The sequence below is a fragment of the Calidris pugnax genome, unplaced genomic scaffold, assembly GCF_001431845.1.
Source record: "Calidris pugnax isolate Ruff unplaced genomic scaffold, ASM143184v1 scaffold349, whole genome shotgun sequence".
In the NCBI taxonomy this organism is placed as follows: domain Eukaryota; kingdom Metazoa; phylum Chordata; class Aves; order Charadriiformes; family Scolopacidae; genus Calidris; species Calidris pugnax.
This window is the reverse complement of record NW_015091088.1, coordinates 1,544,247-1,561,298: the sequence shown is the minus strand read 5'-3', so window position 1 is coordinate 1,561,298 and position 17,052 is coordinate 1,544,247. Positions and strand designations below refer to the sequence as shown.

At 38.3% G+C, this 17,052-nt stretch overlaps 2 protein-coding genes across 5 annotated transcripts in view; both read left to right on the top strand.

The window, feature by feature from the left end:
- KLHL5 (kelch like family member 5) overlaps positions 1-9,070 on the top strand; it is a 57,407-nt gene extending 48,337 nt beyond the window's left edge. For all 4 annotated transcript variants that reach the window (XM_014957807.1, XM_014957805.1, XM_014957804.1 and 1 more), the window contains exons 7-11: positions 238-462; positions 763-925; positions 4,363-4,575; positions 6,708-6,879; positions 7,534-9,070. In XM_014957807.1, coding sequence (XP_014813293.1) covers positions 238-462; positions 763-925; positions 4,363-4,575; positions 6,708-6,879; positions 7,534-7,590 — 830 coding nt within the window. In that variant the 3' untranslated portion in view covers positions 7,591-9,070. The remainder of the gene's footprint in view (positions 1-237; positions 463-762; positions 926-4,362; positions 4,576-6,707; positions 6,880-7,533) is intronic.
- A 425-nt stretch (positions 9,071-9,495) lies between these two features.
- Positions 9,496-17,052, top strand: part of WDR19 (WD repeat domain 19) — a 45,959-nt gene continuing 38,402 nt past the window's right edge. The window contains exons 1-6 of the mRNA XM_014957800.1: positions 9,496-9,522; positions 11,097-11,188; positions 11,273-11,338; positions 13,143-13,268; positions 15,994-16,109; positions 16,669-16,784. Coding sequence (XP_014813286.1) covers positions 9,517-9,522; positions 11,097-11,188; positions 11,273-11,338; positions 13,143-13,268; positions 15,994-16,109; positions 16,669-16,784 — 522 coding nt within the window. The 5' untranslated portion in view covers positions 9,496-9,516. The remainder of the gene's footprint in view (positions 9,523-11,096; positions 11,189-11,272; positions 11,339-13,142; positions 13,269-15,993; positions 16,110-16,668; positions 16,785-17,052) is intronic.

Below are 17,052 nucleotides of genomic sequence, written 5' to 3'. Positions count from 1 at the left end.
TTGATCCTGCAAAGCAGTTACAAGTCCTGCTTTTTGTCTTGAAAAGCACTGGGAAAGTTCTACTTTATAATGGTGCAGTTAATTCCTGAGGAAGTCAAAGAAGACTATTTGTATATGTAGAATTAAGGATATGCTGCAGGATGTCATGCTGTCTTGCAGGATCAGCATATTGTTAAAATAAAAGCTATCCTAATATTTCAGACTTTTAAAAAATAATTTGCATATGTTATCATTCAGGAGCTACAAGCATTGAAAAGTATGAACTTCGTACCAACATGTGGACTCCTGTTGCAAACATGAATGGACGAAGATTACAGTTTGGAGTTGCAGTCTTAGATGATAAATTGTATGTTGTTGGTGGGAGAGATGGACTGAAAACATTGAATACTGTGGAGTGCTACAACCCTCGAACGAAAACTTGGAGCGTGATGCCACCTATGTCCACTCATCGCCATGGTCTTGGTATGTAGAGTTCTGTAAAGGCTGAATGCATCTTTTTAGAAGGTTATCTGTTTTAGGATGGGTCAAAAAACATTCAGAAATTAAGTTTAGGGGGGTGGAAACTTTATTTTAATGCCAACTGCTTATCAAACATCTTTTCTCCTTCAGATTATATCCAGCATTGGCTACTAAAAGGAAATTTCTTTTTATTTGTTTTTAAATATCTCTTGGTGCACCCTGGACTGTCACTAGGAAAATGTGATTTTTATTTTTTTTTTCCCTTATCCAGAAGTAATTGTTTTTCTTACCTGTTTTTTTTAGGAGTAGCTGTATTGGAAGGTCCCATGTATGCTGTAGGAGGACATGATGGCTGGAGCTACCTGAATACAGTAGAAAGATGGGATCCCCAGGCTCGTCAGTGGAACTTTGTAGCTAGTATGTCAACTCCAAGGAGCACTGTTGGTGTAGCAATATTAAATGGAAAGTATGTGAAGGCAACTTCTGTTTTTTATCTAATTATTTTGATGTAATCACAGGACCATCCTAAATGAGTATTAATTCTCTTGATATATGTCTGTTGTTAACATTAAGAGCCACGTTTCTTCATTCACAGAAAAGATACTGTGTTGGGTCAAGCAAGCTTGCCAACAGCATCGCAGAGTCCCTCAGTGTTGCTTATGAGACGCCATCTCTGTGGGCAAATAAGTGGTTACTATCTCCTAAATACAGAAAGGAGCAAAGGACTGGTCTCTTTCACGGAGACACCAGTGATAGCTTGAACAATCAACTTCCAAAATGACTGTAAAGTCGTGGAGGAGTGCTCACGTGATATTGCATTAGCTCAGAACAGTAAGCTCCAGCAGAATAAATCTAATCTAGAGTGGTGTCTGAAATTTCTAAAGCTGTTTTTTGGTGAAAATATGCCTAATTCCTACTACAAAGCATATTGAGACAACTAGGTCATTTTATGTTGCAGTCACAGGAAATGGTTGGAAGTGACCTGAAGGAGCTCTCTAATCCATTCTACTAGCCCAAAGTTCAATCAATTACATCTAAAATGCTCATAGATGGAGTGGTCTTGTTCTCATCAATCAAAGCAGAGCCAACCTTAAAGTTGGATCTGGTTTCAAAGTTAACTGAGGTGGCTCAGGTTATATCTGAGTTTTGAACATCTCCGAGGATGGAGATTCATCAGCCTCTCTGGGCAACCTGTTCCAATGTTTGATCACCGTTATACCAAACATTTTCCTTCTAATATCCAGTTGAAATTCCCCATGTTTCAACTTGTTTCTTGTTCTTCCTCCTTTCACTGCATATCTCTGAGAATGATCTTTCTTCTATATAACCTCCCATTACGTGGTTAAAGACAGGGGTAAGATGTCTCTTTAGCTGTCTCAAGAATACTAAAGACTGCACAAAGGCAGCTCTCAGCCTCTCCTCATGTGTTCTAGTTCCCTCATCATCTTAGTGACCATCAGCTGGACTTCCTCCAGTATGGCAAGATGTTTCTTGTACCGAGAGCCCAAAGCTGGACACAGTATCTGGAAGCAGTCTTGTATGTACTGAACAAAGGGGATCAGCTATTGTTACTTCAAAGGCATGCTGCTGACTTGTCTGCCAGGACTTCCAAGTCTTTTTTTTGCTAAGCTGCCTCCTCTCCTGCAAGTTCCCTGCCTGTACTATTGCATGGGAACACTCCATCCCAGGTGCAGGACTTTGCATTTGCTGAACTTCATAAGACTAAAGTCAGCCCATCTTTCCAGCCTGTCTAGGCCTCTCTGAGTAGTAACTGAGCCCTCCACCATATCAGCAACTCCCCTTAATTCGGTATTATCAGTAAACTTGCTAAGGCTGATTTCCATTACATCTTTCAGATAACTAATGAAGACATTGAGCAGTATCAGCTGTGGTATCAGGCTGGGAGGAACAGCACTAGGGATCAGCTGCCAGCTGGACTTCATGCTGCTGATCACAGCCCTTAGAGCCCGTTAGTCATTCCAGTTTTTGACCAGCCCTGTAGTGGGCTTATCCAAACCATATTTTGCCAGGGTGGGTGCAGGAATACCATAGGAGACAAAGCTAATCTGATTTGCTGAGTAGTGTTGTGGTTGTGGCAGAACATTTATGCTCTCTTGACCACAGATTTTTGCTTCCTGCTTACGTACCATCTGACACATCTCCCTTGAGCAATTTGAGTGTTGTAAGGTAGCAGAAAGCTTTTCACACTTTTTTTTTTTTTAATGTTAGTCTCCTGCTAAATTAGTACAGCTGAAGTGCACCTGCAAAGGGTCCTGTGAGATCTGGAACGAGTTCAGGAAAGAGTGGAAATAAATGCTCACTGGGTACAGGAAGAAGGGAAGAGCAAGCAGAGTGCCTCAGGCTGCCTTGGAGCTGCAGTCTCACATGCCTAAATTGGGTCTGAAGCTTCCTATACGTTCAGCAGAGAGTCCCGGGTGTGCTGAAAAGCATCAGAATTAGAGCCTTGCATTTCTCTGTTATTATAGAACATTGCCTAGGCTCTGAATATAGGCAACAACACTAGAAGGCTATAGCTGAAAAGCTTAAAAGCATATGCAAATTTATTACATTTCAGCTGAGGGAGCAGTAACTTCTGCACTTTCTAGTAGTAGCTATCTGTAACTTGATATATTTCAGATGATTTGCTCAGAACCTTCATATGGACAAATGGATATATCTTTCTCCATGTCCTAAATGTGAAATCACTGCATACGTGATCAAAACTCTCATGTTTTGTAGGGAGGCAAGATGGGAGGCTTCATTTTAATGCTCTGTTACATAAAGTATTGATTTTTACTCATGAACTTTTTGGAACTTCAACTTGATTTTTCGCTATCCTTCAGTACAATTTTTACCTTCAACAAGTAGTGTTATTAAACATGGGAACTTCCATGGGAATGTATTTATTCTAAAGGGTGTTAAAATTATTACTGAAAACTACTAGGTCAATGATATTTACAAGATGTTTGTATTTAAGATTGTTGAAAACAGAACATTGGTGTTTCCCAAACTGAGGACATCTTGAATAGTGCGTCATTGTAACTGTTGTAAATTGTTCGCACCATCATCCTATACAGTATCTAATGTTTATTTGATTATTTAATTATACTATAATGTGCATTAGGCTATGAATGGATTTCATTCATGGTATTTCAGGTCATCTCTCAGACTGGACTTTCCTTCTGATTCATTGCTTCCTTTTTAGAAAAGCTTCTGAGTTCCTGCCTTTCCAAATAATGGTGCTGGGCATTTCTGCTTCTAAGTATAGGTTGCACATAAACTCTGTGCATAGACTCTGTATCAAGTCTGATTATTTAATTATTTTAAAGATCCATCACTGATGGAGTCTTCTAAAACAATTTTTTTCCTTCTAGCCTTTCCAAAAAGTTGAATTCCTTTGTTAATACTAAATGCTAGAAACCTTTTTGTTAGAGCTGAGCAAACTAGGCCACCTAGTGGGTGTGAGGAACTTAATGTAGCGCTGTCATTCATAAACTAAAGCCCATGTCCAGAAAAATCCTTGCATGCTGAAGATGTGCATGCAACAATTCTGTCCTGCCTCAGATCTGCTACTGAATTTGACCCTCTGACCCTGCTACAAGTGGGCTTTTGTCTGGCAAGTCACATAAGTAATTTTGAAAACGTTAGTATTGTGTATAGATTGGAACATAAGTGCTGTGTTATAGAGACCAGTTTTCTGTAAATTATTGATATTATGCATTGATCATAACAATAGGAAAAGACTGGAGCAAAAGCTTATCTGATTTTTCACAACAACATTCTATTGAAAGTTGAAAGTCTTCTAAACTTCCTGTTTTAACAAACTTGTAAGTCCTCACTGGAAGCTTTGTCTTGTTCAGACAATATGTATTTACTTTTTTCTTTTTTTTTGTTACTTTGTAGGCTTTATGCAGTTGGTGGTCGAGATGGAAGTTCTTGTCTTAAGTCAGTAGAATGTTTTGATCCTCATACAAACAAATGGACCCTCTGTGCTCAGATGTCAAAAAGAAGAGGTGGCGTAGGTGTAACCACCTGGAATGGGTTCTTGTATGCGATAGGTGGTCACGATGCCCCAGCGTCAAACTTAACATCCAGGCTGTCAGACTGCGTAGAAAGGTAATATCCTGATGAAGGCATATCCTGCTGGTAATTCTCATAGTGTTAGTCTGTAGAGGGATTTATGCGAAGAGCTGTTAAATAGGAACTCAATAAAATAGCCGTGTTATTTTTAGCAGCAGCAGAGGAAACTTACATATGAAAACATACTGTGTATGTCATAATATGATGTCATAATATGATTAAAATGTTGTCACGACAGAGGATTTAAAGCAAATTCTCCCTAATGCACTTCATCTAGAATTTTTTTTCCTAGCAATCTCATTAAATGAATTATGATTGATTACTGAGAACAATTTGAAATTGAATGCTTTTAAAAATGGGGCAGAACTTCTTTCACATGAGAAGTCTGTATCAGTTTATATTATAACTTTTAAAGGAGTTAACAGTCAGGGTTTGTGGATCCTTAAATATCCTGTTCTTTCTTGTATGCCCTGATGACACTGGGAAACTGGCATGTGATTCAGTGATTCCAAAGTTGGTATGTCTTTACAAATAGTTATTAATGAATGTATCACAAATTGCAGAAGCACATGTGATCCATAAAATAATGGGAAAGGACAGTAAATGCTTCATAATGCACTACATTCAGTCTTCACTGGCATTTCAAGTATTTCTGAAATACGCTTTAATTCTCTTTTTTTTTTCTCCCAAATAGTAAAACTTCTCTTCTTTCCTGTTATCTCCCAACATTTACAGTGATTCTTCATCATCCACCTTTTCCTTTTACTAAATTTCTTTATGCTGGGAGATGTGATTCAATCTCTACCAAAAAAAAAATAAGAAAGAAAAACAAAAAACCCACACCACAAAACAGAGCTATAGTTTTCAAACTTTGTTTCCTAATAGACCCAAAATACAGTATGGCCCATACCACTTAATATATGGAAGTTGCACTAAAAAGACCGCAGAAAGGTTTGCAGATAGGAAGCTGTCTTAGCAAATACCAAATTTTTTGAGGAATACAGATAATTAGAAGCGCAAGAGAAAGTAGTCCATGTATTTTCCTGCATCAGTATTCCCTGAAACAAAATTACAGAACACATGACTTTAATAAATAGGAATAATTTTGTAATGCATTTTGTCCTTGGTCTTTGAGAGATGAAGTTGAGGACCATCAGCTTCATGGAAAGCAGTTCCTTTAAAAAATTGCTAGTTTCATAAAACCACACTATGCTTCTCAGTATTTGTTTACCACTATATTTTTGCAATAAAAGTTGCTTTTCCCAGATAAATATGTTGGTTTATAAATTAATTATAAAAAACTTAAATTGAAAAATAAATTCTACACATAGCTCGCTACTCACTCTCTCAGTACATTATACTTCTATTTGCAGCATGTGCTGCAGGCAGTATTTTCATGTTACGATGATGCTTGCATGTATTTCAGTAGTACTTTGACTAGAGAACTGCAGATAAAATTGTTGGAGCTCATTATATCTATGCTCTTCATGCAAACAAATTAAGACTAGTATGTTCCAAATTCCCCTGTGTAGTTGTCAGTTGGACTTGTAAAGAATGTTGATATTACTCTAGAATCACATTTAATGTTTTTCTTTAGGCTATCTGTCTTTTACTGTGGTGATGCTTCTGATGATACAGAGCTATGATTAAACAAGTGCTGTAAATTGTCTTAAAGGGTTTGCATTTCTCCCAGAATTTTCCAAAACTGGTGGGTTTTTGGTTTGGTTTTGGTTTTGTTTGTTTGTTTGTTTTTTGAAAACAGTAATCTTTCATGGCAAGTAACTCTCTTTAGTATCACACTCAACTTCCCCAGCCTGTGCTTTGACATGTAGTAGTTACCACTTAGAGCAAGCAGTTGCTGTACTACAGAGTAGCAGCAGAACTGTCTCTGGAGTGGTACGTTCAGACAATACAGTAAGAAATGTATGTATTACTACATGGAAAGCAGCACAAAGTAGGTATGTAGCTAGTACTGACTATGTTACCAGATGACTAAAGAAACGTTTTCAAAGAGAATATTTTGGGGGAAAAAGTCCTTTGAAATTAATGCCCAAATCTGTGCTGTCCTAATACCTGTTTTCTACTACCTTGAGTGTGTCAATTCCACTACATTTTTTTCTATTCAATTTTGGCAACAGTTGTGGAGCATAACACAAATTATCTTTTAGGTATGACCCAAAAACAGACGTGTGGACCGCTGTGGCCTCTATGAGCATTAGCAGAGATGCGGTGGGCGTATGTCTTCTTGGTGACAAGTTGTATGCTGTTGGAGGATATGATGGTCAAACATACCTTAATACAGTGGAGTCTTACGATCCCCAGACAAATGAATGGACACAGGTACAGTTCCAGACCATACACTACTATTTATCTTGTTATTTCAAGTGTGCCTCTTTTTATAAGGAGAATTTAAATACTTCTCTAAGCAGCACTTTCTTACTAGTCTGTTGTAAGTCTCTCTTTTTTTAAATTTTTTATCTTTGTCTATCATCTCAAAATGACTTATCTTGAAGAGACAGTTGTTAACTTCTAATAAACTGCCCTTCTTTCTTTGGCAAGAATAGAGCTATTTCCTTCGACAATTTCAACTATTGTTAATAAAATGTATTGATGTGTTCCCCAAACTGTCATAAAAGGTTCTGTTTACATGGCTTCCTATTCTGAAGATAAATGATAAATGTAGGTTAGTTTAGCTCTAATGTGTCTCTCAGCAAGTTTATCAGTTTCATCAAGGGTTTGGTCATCTTTTAAATAATCCCTTCCTGATGTGAATGCTATGTACAGCGTGTGCAACTTTCAGGTAGCCTTTTCCCATTTCTCTTCACCAAGCTAAAAAAAAATACAAACCAAAAAAACCCCTTCAATTTATGATTAGAAATCATTACTGTCAAGCATCAATTAAACACTCAGTTTTAGGAAACAAAATAAAATAATTAATGCTGACTGTGTTTATCTCATGGATGTATTTTATTTATTTATTAATTTTGCTTACAGGTTGCACCATTGTGCTTAGGAAGAGCTGGAGCGTGTGTTGTGACTGTGAAATTGTAGATTATCTTCTCTATGAAGGTGACGTTCTCCTCCGTAGACTCAGACGATTTCTTCTTCCCTCAAGCAAGCTACCAGTGCACCAAAGAACAGGAGGTGCAGACAATCTACCACGGCAAAGTGTTTGGTCTCAAGCTGACATGTACACGTTGTTCTTATGGACCAATATTAAGCACTTTTTTAAAAGTCATCTTTCTTACCCATATGTTACAAGAATTCTATTTGTAAGAAAATCAGCTGCAACCAGTGAATTGCCAGCAGAGGACTTAAGTTTAGGAAGTGCTAAGAAATGAGTGAACTCACTATAATAATCAAGTGTTACAGATCCAGGACCTTGATCCCCCAAATATGCAGAGGAATGATGCTATAAATTATATTATTTGAGTCTATATCTGGGTGAAACAAGTTATAGTATTGGACCCCATATATTTAATTTTCTTGTAATAAACATGTTTGGCTACAGGAGTCTGAGCTATTCCAATGCAGGCTGACATACCAATGCAAACCATTGTAAATGGCAGGCATAATGCCTGCCTTGGAAATGAAGTTATATACTTGGTGAATCTTTTGCACTTTTATCATCATTCCTAGTTTAGCAAACTTTTTATTTAACCAAAGCCTTATTTTAAATATTGTCTTATTATGCTAACAGAAATCTGCTATTTAATAATTTCTGCCGGAGATTTTTGACATCGTGTACTTTTGGGATTTTTTAAGTTTTTACGTGAGATGCAGAACATCAATACATTTTCCTCTACTTTAGTTCTTATATTTACTCCGCTATTTTTAAGGAAGAATCTAGAAGCATGAATTATTGGAAGAATTCTAAAGTGTGATTAGAAGTTAACCAATCTAAGTTTAATATTTGCACTTTGGAGTTTTTGAAGCATTCCATTACATCTAGACTAATTACATTTTTACATGAGGCTTTGCACTAATTTGAAAAGTATAATTTTATAAGGTAAAGCAATTGTCTGTCTGTCCAGTAAGGTTACTTCCAAATGTAAAGGGCCCGATCCTGCAAGATGCTTAACTGCCACCAGTGAAGCGTCTCACAGGAGAGTTACGTGTGCCTCGCAGGATTATATCAAATTAGTTTACCTTATTTATCTAATTTTTTAATTTTAAATTTTTATAATTTGCCTTTCTTGAGCCCTGTGCTGTTACACAGAATTGCTTTGAACAGTCAGAATGTTCTCGGAGAGTCTTTTTGTATTTGCTTTTCTGTGCCTTGTTCCTTATGTTTCCAGAACAGTAGGTAATTCCTGTGCGTTTGTGACGGAAAATGGGACGGTGTGAGCTCATCGAATGTTTTTCACGAGTTTGAAGCGTCTGATACCCAAAGTCTTTGTACATTTGTAATTTTAAATGTATTAATGCTCTCAGTGAACTATTTATTGTTTTAAAAGAAATTACTAAGCAGTGGAACTTTGTGATGAAACCTGCACTGTGTGCGATTGAATACAGCTGAACTTGAACGCCGTGTTGCTGGGTTAGTGCCGTTTTTCTCTGGCTGACACAAAATGGAGGGTACCTACATCCCCCACTTCACAGCTCCCATTAAGAAATGGGATTTTTACTGCTCCTCTTGCTGCACTTCTGGCTTTAGAACAAGTCTTTTCCTTTCGATACTTAAACAGAAGCACTCATCTTTTCTGAGGGCGGCGCTACAGCTCTCCCCTCAGGGCCCTCTCTCCCCTCGGGCGGAGCCCGTTGAGGCCCGCAGCCTGGGTCGCGCCTCCCTATTGGTTGGGGGGAGGGAACACGCCTCCCCATTGGTTGTCGGGAGTGGCCCCGCCCCCCGTCGCCCATGGCGCTGCCTTTCCTCCGCCGTCGCCGGGGTGACGGCCACGCCGCGGGCCGTCGGGCGGGGTCTGTGGAGGGGCCGCGCGTGCGCCGTGCGGCGCTGGGCAGCGAGCGGTGGGCGCGATGAAGGTGAGTCCCTTCAGCCGCCGTACGCGGGCGGGACAGCGTGAGGGGGGTGCCCACCCGGGAGCCTCGGCCCCGGGGCGGTGGCGGGGCCGGGCCGGGCCGGGGTTCTTGTTACGCCCTGCACCGTCCAGGTCGGGGGCGTCGAGCGGGGCCCGCCACGGGCGGGCGGTGCGTGCGGCCTGAGGGAGGGGAGCGCGGCGGGAAGCGCCCGCTGGTGCCGGCCTCCTCAGGGGAGCCGCCGCCCCGGGAGGCTCCGGCCGCCGTGGTTCTTCCCTCGCCCCAAGCCGTTACCGCCGGGTCTCCCGCCTCCTCTGAGCCTTCACGCCGACCCTGGCGGCGGAGGGGGGTGCGAGGAGCCCTCCCGCCCCGGGCAACGGCTGGGTGGCTGGGTCAAAAATAAAGAATTCTGCTCAGAGCCCTCGGGTGGTGTGTGCGCCTTACTGTGAGGGGAGTGTGACGAGCTGGAGCTTGCCTGCTCTCCCATGATGATTTTATTTGTTTCATCACAAATCTTACTAATTTTTTTTTAAAATCAAATATAAGTGTCAGGTGTTCTTAGTGCTTGTGGCACGTGGTGCTCCTAATTTTACACTTTTTGTGAGTAAAATGCAAATTCAACGCCCAGAATGCCTCAGTTTACCTTCTTCCACAAGAAGGGATAGGAACCTTTGCTGAAGACTTGAGTAAGCTTGCCAGGTGTTTGTTCGGTGGGCACCAGGTGTTTGATGGGCACCAGGTGTTGGTGTTTATCTGATGATGAGGGGCAGGGAAAAGACGTGATCACAAGCTGTGAAACAAAGCTGTGGGCTAATTTATCTTACACCCAAGTTATACAAAAAACCTGTGCAGGTAGTGTGCAAAAAAAAAAAAAAAAAAAAATTTGAGAAACTTAGTTGGAATCTCTCTTTACAGTTGAGTAGCTTTAAGGTCTTAGCTCTTAAGGCCCAACAATTCAGAGTAAGAAAATATTTATGTATCTTACTCTTTTAGAGTAGACGTTGAGTCTTCTGTGTTTCAAAAAAAAAAAAAAAAAAAAAAGTTTGAGAAACTTAGTTGGAATCTCTCTTTACAGTTGAGTAGCTTTAAGGTCTTAGCTCTTAAGGCCCAACAATTCAGAGTAAGAAAATATTTATGTATCTTACTCTTTTAGAGTAGACGTTGAGTCTTCTGTGTTTCACAAACTAAGGATGCTTTCCGCTCTTAGACTTTTCCATGAAGTTTAGAGAACTGAACATTCTGGTCTTTGGACATGAAAGAGAGAGTCTCATACAATTTTTTTTACTCCGGTAACTCTGTAAGAGAAAAAATAATAGTTGTGAAAGAGTCACATTAGTTCTCAATGCAGATACCCAGCACCAGAAACTTAAATTTTTCCAGCACAAACCAAAACATTTTTCTGTGGAATTTTGGTACTTCGGTGCATTAGAATCACCCAGAAGTTGTGTTTGAGGGGTTGGTTTTTTCCTCCACAGTGTTCACAGTTGCGAACACGTCAGGAAGTTTTTTATTGTTATAGAAAACATATATGGTTATGATTTTAAGACTATGTAATTTCCCACTTTTTTTTTGTCTCCCAGCAAGTATTCAGTCTATTAGAAAAATCTTGGTCTGGTTCCCCTGTGCAGTTTGCTTGGCAGAAAACTTTGGGAAATTTCCTTGCTGTAACAGGGTAAGATTACACATATTTACTGCATTTCTCCATAGAACTTACTGATGAAGAAAGGGAATAATTCTATATGTTAATCTTTTTTAGAGGTGATCGTGCTGTGAAAATTTTTGATCGTCATGGTCAGAAAAAAAATGAAATCAGCTTACCAGGGTAGGTACTAAGATGGGTTTAGATTATTTTCTTTGTTGTTTTCTTTAAAAATGCTCCTCTTCTGGTGAAGTGCTTAAACAGCATGAGGACTTTGTAGGAAGAGATACTGTCTCCAGTGAACATACCTGGAAAAGAAGACAAACTGATGAGCACATATGAAATCTGAGGCAATAAAAGCTGAACTTATAGTAAGCTATCAAGGATAGTCAGAAAAATATATTCTGCTATCCAAAGCACTCCTTCTTAGTAATAAACTCACTCTACTTCATTCAAATGTTAGAAAAAGATCTGTCATATTAAGAAAGAACATAATGAGGTTGTATACAATATAACCACATCATACTGATTGCAACAGCATTCTTGCTACTCCGAGTTTTCTTGTAATTTATTATCGTAGCCTTGCTGAGGAAAGATACCCGTTTGGTTTAGTGCTTTTGCTTATGTCACTGGCATAATGTATACATTTATTTATTTTATATTGCGAGTGTACTTCTGAAGTGAATCTCACTGTTTTTTCTGCTTGTCACACTTTAGTTCACATCACAGAATGGTGCTGGGGTATATGAACTGGATTCCTTTCCAATGAAATGTAAAAAAAAAGTGGTGTACTTTGGAAGATGCAGTCTAACTGCCAAAAGGCAATCAGTCCACAGGAACAAGCTAGCTACAGTCTAGATATGGCTCTTCCCCTCAGGCCAAACTTTGCTTCTTTATTTGCTGGTTAACTGTTAACCAACTGGAATTGTTAACTGCTAGACCTTGCTTTGCTTAAAGATGGAGTTCAGAATGTCAGATCACGGAATTGTCGGAGTTGGAAGTGACCTCTAGAGATCATCTGGTCCAACTCCCCTGCTAAAGCTATTCTGCTAAAGATACTCTCTGCTATAATTGTTAATGTTATAAGTGTCTTCTTACCATTATGTTGATAGAATTTTCATTTACCAATTGTCAATCTGTGTTTTCCCCTGTTTCTTTTTTTTGGGTCCTAGTTATTCCTGGTCTTGATGTTCTGATTGACTGTTAAGTATTCATGGGTGTGTTTTGGGAATAGACTACATTTATTCTGTAGTATAAACTGCTAAAGTTTTAAAAAGAAAGGAGAAACTGGAACTCAAGGCTAACTGAAATAGTTTACAGTGATGCATGTTTCAGTGGGACACTTTTGAAATGGCTTGCATTAGGAGTTTTCATTTGAGTGGTAGTGAGAGTCGAATTTTTCACAGAGAGATCTTTTTAGCCTGGAAATATCAACTTGTTTATCTAGAAAGACAAGAGTCGTGTCAGATGGCATAGGTTCTTATTCTGCAGTATGTGGTGCTTTAGGTGTTGCAAACAACACAGTTTGCAGTTCCCGAGAGACTTGTAGGTAAGTCTGGTGTGCTCTTCATTCAGGGAGCTATTTGCAAGTAGAGGTTTTTCCTGCTTCTGCCTAGGTTTCTTGTCCAATTTTGTTGTGCTTGCTCAACTGTGAGAAAAACAATCCCGACACTGAGTAGCTTTAACAAAACAGAACCTTACAGGGGATTTTCGCTGTCTTTTGAAAATCAAGGTGGCAGTATTTCAAGTAGAAATGTAGGTGCCAGTCTCTTTTGTGAACCTTCTTTTCAGCCTCTGTCATTTCAATGAGATTTGAGTAAGGGTGTGGTTGCTATAAAAATATACTTTACAGATAAATCTTTAATCTGTCATGGGTTTGTTTAGGAGGAAAAAGGACAGGGACTGAACTGAATAATTCGGGCTGTTTCTGTCCACTTACAAACATATTTTATCATTATTAGTGAAAGCTTGTTTTTTTTTTCTGCAGTAACTGTGTTGCTATGGACTGGGATAAGGATGGAGATACTTTAGCAATAATCACAGACAAATCCAGTGCCATATTCCTCTGGGATGCGAACACAAACAAAACAAGCCAAGTAGACAGTGGCATGAGGTAAGAAGGTTTTTTTTAAAGTGTGTATTTGAAGTCTTGGACCACTGTGGCTTATTCATGAGGAGACTACATTGCAAAGGTCATCTTTTTATTGGAGTCCTCATAGCACATATACTGTTAAGCTAATATGCTGCAGCTTGTTGCTAAATTCTTTTTGGTATGATTTGTTGGTTTTGAAACATTTGGTGTGGGTGGGGGTTTTTTGGGTTGGTGGGGAGTTTGTTTATTTTTTAATTGTGATCAGTGCCCAAGTCCCCAGAGAGCTCCTCATCAATGTTTCCCGTTTGTGGTAGCAACAAGGATGGGTGAATTTTTTGTGTATCTGCACCAGCTGCACTTTCTCCAAAGTATTTCACACAAGTAAAAGGGAGTTTAAGGGAAGTGATTTTACTGGTGCTAGGATTTTTTCCCCTTAGATTTATAAGGGGGTGAAAATGCTATTCACAAAGCAGACTGGTTTAGGATGGGAGGAGAATACCGTAAGGTGATCAGCTCTAAGGTTCAAATCCCTACCTTTCCGAGTTTGGCCACAGGCTTAAAACATTCCTGAGACCTACATAACAATCAAGCATTGAGTCAACAAATAAGCTTGGTTAACAAGTAAGCTTGGTTTAACAATTAAAATTCTAGCTTCTCTGAATCTTTTCCATTAAACTATTGTACTCTTTGTAAACTGTCAGTAGGAAAGAGAGCAGAGCTGAATCTGTCCCATGTTTGTTAGGGCACTCACCTGAGCAGAGAAACAGCTAATTTTGGATACTGCTGCTATTTTATTTACTTGAGTTGAGGCAGACAATCCTTCTGATTTAACCTTTCATTTCTAAATTTCCTTTGTGTATATCTGGGGGAGGTATTGGGGTATTTTGGTTTTGGGGAATTTTTGACGTTAGTCAAAGATACCAAAATTGGAGGGTTTGATCCATTCAATTGAAAAAAAAAAATCAATTCAACTGGAAAAATTGGGGGTGGGAATTATGTTGGTTTTATGAGGATGGGGCTTTTCCAGATTTAGGTTGAAAACTCCATGCCTTGAACATGAAAATATTCTGTCTTTCCATTAACATGTGCTTGTCCTTTGTAAAACTAATTTGGAATTTTGGATGTTTGATTATAGGATAATTAGTATTTCTATATGTTACAGCTTGTTATCCTATAAGTGTACGTTGAAATTGAACTTAAACTGTACTGAAACAGAAAATAACTTCTATGCAAGTTATTCCACTCCTGAAAATGTCCGAGAATTGCCACTTTGCACAAAATACAGGGTGACTTATCCTATACATGATTTAATGAAGTTACATTTTGAAGATTGCCAGTAGAATGTTGTCACATGTCAGAAAACATTTTCAAAACAAGCAATTGATTGTACATACAAATGAGAAATTTAAAGCCTTATAGCATTGTATAGGCATCTTGTTTAGGTTGTTCTGGATTACTCATTTATTAGTCATGATATTTTTGTCATTATTAGTTATTATATATGATCAACAGTATGACTTTTTTGCATACATGATTACTGCTTATAATCTTCTTTTCTGGTGGGATACATCAACTTTGGCACTAAGGTTTTTTTTTTATTGAAGTTTTAAGTTTTCCCAAGTAACAGTTTGGGGTTTTTTTGATAGGTCAGTTTTAAGCTCTAGCTATTTATATAATCAAAGTGATTTATGAAGATGTATATACGTATTATATTGTATGAAGGAATATTTTACCTCCTTTTCATGTGTGAACAAGTATTTTGAGGGGTAGACTAACTTGCCAGTATGCAAGCAAAAAAGAACATAGAATAATGGAGTATGTGGTTATTGCAGTTGCTTCATGATCTTTCTCTGTAATATCTGAGGTAAATTGCTTACTGGAGGCAGTCTTGCTGGAACAGTATATATCAATTTAAGTGCCTAATCCTTCTTTTGGCACAGTGTTATTGCTTAAGCAGAATAAGCACTAAGACATAAAATGAGACTTTTATGGTATCTTCCTCTTTTTGAAATTAGAAAAGCACAAACAAAACCCCTCACACGCAAACGAAATATATATTGGAGATAATTTCACATGTCAATTAATATCTGAATTATGATTCAAATTGCTATTGTGTGCTTACTGTAAAATTTAAAAGGATGGGAGAAGCATAGATGGAAATACCTGCACTAATTAGAAAATTCTGATTAAAGTTGTTTTGCTTAAGAGGCTTTTTTTTTTTTCGAATGTGGTGGATAGTATTTGTCTGTATGCCTTAAATATACATCAAAATAGGCCTCACTGTATCTGAAACTTCGAGTTAAAATGGCTCTTCCTAACTTTCTTATTACGTTGAGTAGAACTAAATTTATTCACTTGGAGTTTGCTGAATTAATAGGACTATTGAAGTACAAAAAAGAAATGCAGAAAATGACTGGAAAATTTCACGTATCTTTGTGGTATCTTAGAGGTTTTTGTTAAAGCTGCATATTTGGCCGAATTACCTGTAATTGCATCAAAGACTGTGGATGTTTGCAGACACATTTCTATTTGTACAAGTCTTATTACATTACTTCATACAACTTTTTATTACTTTCACTATTTTGCGCACACTTAAATGATACTTGTTGTAGAGAACATTTGCTTGATTTAAAAATTCTGCTTGGTCTGTGGGATTTTATAGAACTTCAAAACAAATACACAAAATGTTTTTATGTACAAGCACATGAAAGGAACCTCTACAAAGTAAAATTTCTCTTTATTTTAGGGATGCAATGTCTTTCTTATTATGGTCTCGAGTTGGAACTTTACTTGCTGTTGGAACAACAAAGGGAAACTTACTTATATATAACCGTCAGACTTCTCGCAAGATTCCTGTTCTTGGTATGCATTGGTTTGAAACTAAGCTTGCACCTGTGAAAAAGAAATTTTTCTAATATGCTTAAATTTCTTTTTAGTTCCATATATGAACATGAAAGTCAAAAATGTGCTCATACTCAACTTGCACTGTCTGTTTTGTAGTACTTACCAGAGTAAGCTAACTTACACTGCTTCATGGGAAACTTGTGTTATCTTTCTTGCTTTACAGTTTGGAAAGGATTTGTGTGGTTGTTCTTATTGCTGAATTACTTTTTTAAACCTGTTTAGAGTACCTCTGGGCAGAAAGGTTAAGGATATAGTGCAGTCCCCAGAAATTTAATGCAAAGAAATGGAAGAACAGGGGCTGTGCAAGTTCCTATAAGGTCAAAACATTTCCATCTGGGAGTTGAAGATTTAAAAAGTTGGTTTTTTTTTTAAATTGAGTCTTGAATTTGTAATTACTCTGATAAGTTGTTTCGCATTCTGACAGTCTGTGTTTGAGTGGCCAAATAGAGCATATTTCCATCCCAGATTTTTTTTGTGTTTCTGTCATTTGTGTTATATAGGTTTCTTTCTTTTTCAGGTAAGCACACTAAGCGGATTACTTGTGGTTGTTGGAGTACTGAAAACCTCCTGGCTCTGGGTGGCGAAGACAAAATGATTACTATAAGCAATCAGGAAGGGGATACTATAAGACAGGTAGTATTTATAACCCCCATTTGATTTTAAGGCATACATTAATACTCCTGGTTCCCAAGAAAGCTGGGACCTGGGGGAGCTTATGTCTTTTCGGTCCTGTTGGTTTCAAAGACAAGGGGCCTTTGGGAAGCCTCATGTAGGATAAGGGCATATCTAAACATTTGACCCTCTCTTTTATGCAATGTGATTTATGGTATTAGAGTCTCTGTGATTCCACTGTGGTTTGCCTAAACATGCTTCTCTCTCATCCTTGATCCTGGTCTGTGTC